General features: G+C 40.1%; 1 protein-coding gene across 1 annotated transcript in view; it reads right to left on the bottom strand.

The window, feature by feature from the left end:
* Positions 1 to 6,691, bottom strand: part of cacna1ab (calcium channel, voltage-dependent, P/Q type, alpha 1A subunit, b) — a 209,432-nt gene that overhangs the window by 99,848 nt on the left and 102,893 nt on the right. The window contains exons 16-19 of the mRNA XM_050044006.1: positions 6,220 to 6,340; positions 5,842 to 5,909; positions 4,292 to 4,398; positions 717 to 870 (exon numbers count right to left, since the gene is read on the bottom strand). Coding sequence (XP_049899963.1) covers positions 717 to 870; positions 4,292 to 4,398; positions 5,842 to 5,909; positions 6,220 to 6,340 — 450 coding nt within the window. The remainder of the gene's footprint in view (positions 1 to 716; positions 871 to 4,291; positions 4,399 to 5,841; positions 5,910 to 6,219; positions 6,341 to 6,691) is intronic.

Here is a 6,691-nt window from a genome sequence, read left to right as displayed (position 1 = left end):
TTTGCACTTGAAGGTTGCCCGTTCACTTACGTTTTAACAGGTCTGACGCTACTATGCGCCCCGGCTGTATCTAGGCTAACGGCTAACATGCTAACTATTATTTCTATGTCACTAGTCACTTGAAACAAATTTAGGACGATAGGAGACAGGTTGAAATAAACCGAAATTTCCCTTTAATGTGTGTCTGCTATCAGAAGCAAAATTAACCAAAACTGACATCCCGAGATGGTTCACAACAACATAGCAAAGCAGTGGTAACATGGCAAGTGACCAGTTTTCTAATACAGGCCTGTGAAAAGTATCTTTAGAAAAGCAGAGAAATGCATTACAATGACTGGTCCCCTGCCATGTTGATAGGAGCTTTCTTACAATGATACTTGAATGTCACTGTCAATACCATTTATTATAGGCCACATGTTTAGGTTATTTTTCGGACTCAAATGGCAAGAAATCAGAATTTCCTGATTTTTGATCTGACGTGTATCCATTTTTCAGTTTGATACTTTTCAGTTGACATCCAAGGGTCATTCATGCGCTGAGAAAGTTGGGTGAAATGATCTGAGCCCGACCTGAACATGGATGATAATGTCCCTTTAAGTGGTTCAAATATTCATATCACTCTGCACACATTACAACAAATATTCACCATATATATCAGGAGTAGACTGCATATATATGTGTATATGTGTGTCTTTTTTAGGGGCGGGAATCCTCACCTCCTCCCCTTCACCTCCCACCTTCCAATCATCCTGCTCTAGCTCGTTGTAGAGCGCCTCACGACTCGTCATCAGGTTCTGTCTGCGGATTTCACTCGTTCTCTGCTCCCACACTGACTTGTTGCCCTTGGTGTGGTTCTTCTGCTGCTCTTTACTGTTGGGGGTCATTGGTAAGGGCCAGAGGAAGAGGAAAAAGGGATAGAGGGTAGATGTTGAAGAAGGGGAGAAGGGGTTGATGGTAATGGCGTACAGTGGAAAGAAGGCAGAAGAAGAGTACATTAAGGAGGGTGAGATAAACAGAAGGAAGTATTTCAAATTTTAATATGGAACTTTAAAATCCCTGCAGGAAATTAGCAGCCACAGGAAGTGAACCTTGGAATACTACAACCACAAAGTGATCATTTATGTTACAACGATGCTTTACCAGGAATTTGTGAAGAAAACTGTTTTTCTCACATGCCTTCATGTTGAACTCAAATGCATGTGCCTGGGCACATTCAGGGTGCACTACTCGTAGGTGGAAGTGCTTTATATTTTAATGTTTTAGTGAAAATTCATATGTTTGAGTTTGTAAAAGGATGGTTTAATATAGTTTTGCTGTTGTTACGTGTGGACCCTGTTTACTTAAATTTATTTTGGATTGTCCGTTCATTGTGGAGGTGTGCGAGAAAACAAAGTTTATAGGTGAACATTCTTTTAAAAAGAACAGAAAGAACTTCAGAACAAAAATGAATAAACCAAATGTGGCTATAAAAGTACACTCAAGCTAAAGTTTCAACACGAGGCCATTTAACAGTAAGTACGATGTGTGAATGAAGAAAACAGGAACTGAGAAATTGAACAATGATATCCACAGAGCTCCAGTCTCACTAGCAGTGCACAAAACATGCAGTGTTTTCACATTGAATATGAATTACACCGTCCCCTAATTAAAAGTGTTTGTAAGTTCAGGATGATATGTTTTATTTTTCTTCCAGAAATTACATTTGGAAAAGAAGGATCCAGCTTATATCAGTGGACTATATATTTACACATATATCAATAATGTACCCCCTTTGATATATTTTTCAGCCAAGAACCCCCTGACCAATGCAAATTTTCTTGGTAGAAACACATAGTAAAGAAATGTAAATGTGAATATTATTGTGTTTCTTGCAGCAGTTGCAATGAAGATAGAATAAAGAAATATAGTTTAAAGAACTTACATTTACTTTTTTTTTTATTAAACTAAAGTATAATTCTTTTAGGAATTATGCATCAATGATATTTTCTAAATAAAAATGAACCTCATGTACCCCCTGCAGTACTCCACAGTACCCCTAGGGGTAGCAGTACCTATTTGGGAAAACTGGTTTGAGGGAACTGGAAATTGTGCCTCCAGTTTGTCCCAGTGGCCAATGGTGGTACTGCATTAAAACATTTCCCTGCAACCCAACAATCTTTTTTTCCATAAGCCACCATTATATAAGAAATTTCTGTACCACTGTTGAAAAGATGCCCCCTTCATGAAGTATACACCATCAAACCATGGAGGTTTTTATATCTGCAAAAACTTCTTAGAGATCGATTAATTCTATGGGCTGAACGGGCAGGGCAAAGGGGAGAAACACTAATGTGCACGCGCGTGTGCCATACAATGTGGAAGCAAACCAGAATGTGAGAAAACTTTTAACTTACGTGCTGTGTGAACAAATTTCAATCAAACAATCAGAGGTCATGCTGGAGTCCATTTTAACCCCAGCAGTGTTCTGTTGCCGTCTGAGGCAAATTGTGGTTTGTGATATTGGCATTTAAATAATATTGAATTGAACTGAATTGAACTGAATTGAACTGAATTGAACTGAATTGGGCAGCACGGTTGTGTAGTGGTTAGCGGTGGTAAGAGGGTTTGCATGTTCTCCCTGTGTCAGTGTGGGTTTTCTCCAGGTGCTCCAGCTTCCTCCCACAGTCCAAAGACATGCAGGTTAATTGGTGACTCTAAATTGTCCGTAGGTGTGAATGTGAGTTTGAATGGTTGTCTGTCTCTATGTGTCAGCCCTGTGATAGTCTGGTGACGTGTCCAGGATGTACACTGCCTCTCGCCCAATGTCAGCTGGCCGGGATAGGCTCCAGCCCCCTGCGACCCTCAAGAGGATGAGCGGTTATGAAGATGGATGAATTGAATTGAATTGAATTGAATCGTTCAGCTATTGTTTCACCACAACCAAGAAGCAACCTCCAAGGCTGAAAAAAACCCAACAACACTTAAGTGCCTAAAACTGCAGTTCTTTAAACGGCCACTTGAGGCTGGCTCCAGAGGCAAGTCAGTCCCCATAGACTCCCATATTATAATGCCAAACAGCAGAAATAAACATGTTTACAGCCTGGCACAAAAAACGGTTCTATAGCTAATTTCAACATTCATGACAACTGGACAGGGGGTACATTTTTTATATAACTCACCTTGCCACATTTTTAAGGCTTAAATTTACTCATATTTTATTTAGATTTACTCATATTTAAGGGTGGAGCCACTTTAAGTCAGATCCACCCTTCACTCCTCCACAGCTCCATCATCTGGTTCACATATGGAAACTTCTGGCTCTATAAAAACAAGATGGCGATTGCCAAAATGCCAGACTTGGGGCTTCAAATTGGCAGTCAACAATTGGTGATGTAACGTAGCTATATCTATTATTTTATATTGTCTATAGTCGCATTGGAGGGATTTATCTACAAAAGAACAGAAACATGTGGAATGCATCTTTTGATAAGTCAGACTGGGGACGGAGTCTGTCAAGAAGCCATGAAGAAATGAACCATCTTCGAATGTTTTAGAAGATGATGAGCCAAAAGTATAAAGTCAGAATGATAAATGTTCACAGATCTTTTAACTAGTTCCAAAATCAACTGATGCCAAGCTCTTGACGGAAGAGTTTGGTGTTTGGAGGGTCACCATGTTGAGTTCAGTGATTGAAAGGAAGCTAATGAGCTCATTTCCAGGCTTAAAAACACACTAGCTAGATTCTTTGACTTACAGAAATCTTCCACACCCATGTTACAGTAAATGAGTGACAAGTTAGTATCTAATTGACAAGCAAAACTGTAGCACAAAACCACCAGCTTCTAATCTTGCCATCAAAGGCTCGCTGCAGCGACTGAAGAGTCCGGTGACTTCTAAAGGAGCAGCAGGGTTTTTGTGAGCATCATTTTTGAAGTGTCCTATTGTCAGCGTTTCTGCTGCCAGGAGCAGATTTTACAGACTGTCCGCCTCTCGCTCTTCTTCACTTCACAAAGCCCTGAATCTGTTCCTTTCACTCTCAGAACAATCGCTTAATCATATTTTAGAGGATGAGAACGCGGGGAGAGTGTGATGGTGGGTGTTTGTGTGTATGTGTGTGTGTCAGTGTGTGCAACGTGTACATGAATGCCTGCCAATCAGAAATGTTAGGGGAGACAGATTTGAGAAAGGAACTGTGCTTTCTCTCTGTGTGTGCAATTTTGCTAAAGAGTATAAAGTTTAGCTTTCTATGTACTTATGTTCCACCTGAGTGTGTACACGTGCTCAGTAGGTGAATGTCAGTGTCTGTACTCACGCAGCAATAGACAGGTTGGCTGCTGACAGCGGGCTGACCTCTGCCACCTCCTTGGCCTTCTGCAGTGCCGTCTTCTGATTGGCAGCTTCCTCCTGTTCCTCCTCGTCCTATTGGATACAAAGAGAATCATCTCAGTCACTTGATCTTAGTTTAAAGGTCCAGTGTGTTGGATTTAGGGGGATATACTGGCAGAAATAAAATTTAATATGCAAGTTTTCTTTAGAGTATAATCACCTAAAAATAAGAATGATTGTGTTTTTGTAACCTTTGGATGAGCCGTTTATATCTACATAGGGAGTGAGTCCTCATACATGGAGTCCTCCATTTTGCACCACCATGTTTCTACCCTAACCCTAACCCTACAACAAGCAGCATCGCAAAAACACTTACTTTTTTAAATATAGAACTGCTTTAAACAGTGCTTTTACAGCTTTAAATCAACAGGTATGTTTGCTTGAGAGAGGAAGAGACCTCTGAAGATAATTTGGCTCCTGGTAAAAACCTCCTGGACGGGTATAAGCCAGCAGTATGTTTGTTGGGTTAATTTAGCAGTCTGTAATGATTTGGTACCGCAAATGATAACGCGGATGCTAATGCTAGTTTGCTAACTAGCTAATTTGCGGTCGTCATTTCCAGTGAGTGCACAACGGCCGTGTGTGGTTTGAGACAACACTACCATGTTGAAATTTGCACACTACGCCAATGAGTACATAGTGCACATAGTATACTACATAGAAGTATACTAACGGAGGTACACAATTTGAGACACACCATAAGACATAATACACATACTCATTCGTATAAGGAGGAGGGGGCGTACCAGGCCAGCTGGACATCTTTTCTTAAAAGGAAGGAGTGGCCACAGTACATAGGGGATAAGGTGCTAGTGCATTACCTTTTTAAACACTTCATGGCTTGTTAAAAACCACAAAAATTTAGATCTATTTTTAGTGAACAGAGGGGGGCAATATCGTCACCTAAATAGCAGCGGTTTAAATGAGGAGGCAAAGGGTTCCACTGGTCACCCACAATGTTGTTTGCCGTCTTCATCATTCTGTCTCTGTATATGCATTGCATACTTGGTAAAGTGATCCCTAGCTGTTTGCTGGCTGTTGTTACAGTTCCTCTGACAGTGTTTATCTGTGCCTCAATGGCATTGCCAAACCAGCAGATGATGCTGGAGGATAAAACACTTTAAATAAAAGCAAAGTATTCAGAGCATTTTGTTGTGGACACTCAAAGAAAGCAGCTTCTTCAGAAAGTATATTCTTTTATTTGTTGTGTAGTGCTCATGAGGTCAGTCCACAGGTCCCATTTTCAATTCACAGGCACATAAAATAGTGCATATATTAAAAGTAACATAAACAACAACCAAGAGCAAAAGACGAGTGAGTTCAAGCGTGTTTCATAAACATAATCATAATCTAACTTCCTGCTATTTTCATCATTTTACAGACCCATCAAGGCTCAGAAGACATATTTCATAGGTTATAATATATTAAATGTTTCCTTTTTTTCTTAAATGTATTTCTTCTGGCTTGATAATGTACCTTGGTGAGCTCCTGGGCGTTAGCCAGATTGTCGACAGCGATGGCCAAGAAGACGTTAAGCAGAGTGTCTGTGGTGGCAGAAGTTAAGGAGGAACATTGATGCGGGGACAACTGGTGATGAAGTTGACGGTTTCTCAAGAACCAAACAGAGTGGAGAGAGAAAGAGACATGTTGGGCTGCACAAAAGCTAAAGGGAAGAGAGGAAGCGGAACTGTGTTCTTAAAATTTGCGGAGCTCAAATGGACAGGGGAAAAGGAAGTCATCATCATATTCACGGTTGCAGGCTAAACTCGTCATGTATTTTCATTTGGTATATTAACATACATTTCTATATGTGCATAATTTACACATTTGTATATATGTGCGCAGTTAGGATACAGTTGCCAAAAAGTGTGAGGACGATGAAGTAGATGGAGAACACCATCCCTTTGTCGTTCACTCCTCCTTGGGACTCAATTCCATTGTACATCACCATGTTCCAGTCTTCTCCTGTCAGGATCTACAGAGAGATGAAATTATGTAAGTGACAGAAAATAAGGAAACGCACAATAAATCAGCTTTATTGTCAAAATGAAAATTGGTTAAATGCATTCAATTTCTATTTTTCTAATTATCTTGATGGGGGAACCAGACAAACTAAAGGCATCATCTTATTACATATTGAAAATGAAGCTGTTATGTGTGTTACACTGAAATAAAAATAAAGTGATGTGAGTAGAATCTGACTGAAAATAACTGACGGGATAATGAGGCAAAATTTCACACTCTGATTTTAAACTGCCCCAAGCCCAAAGATACTGACACATGAGCATCAACATGCACAAACTCAGAAACACACACAAACACAGCT

The sequence above is a fragment of the Epinephelus moara genome, chromosome 5 (genome assembly GCF_006386435.1).
Source record: "Epinephelus moara isolate mb chromosome 5, YSFRI_EMoa_1.0, whole genome shotgun sequence".
Taxonomy (NCBI): domain Eukaryota; kingdom Metazoa; phylum Chordata; class Actinopteri; order Perciformes; family Serranidae; genus Epinephelus; species Epinephelus moara.
This window is presented reverse-complemented; position numbering and strand designations above follow the sequence as displayed.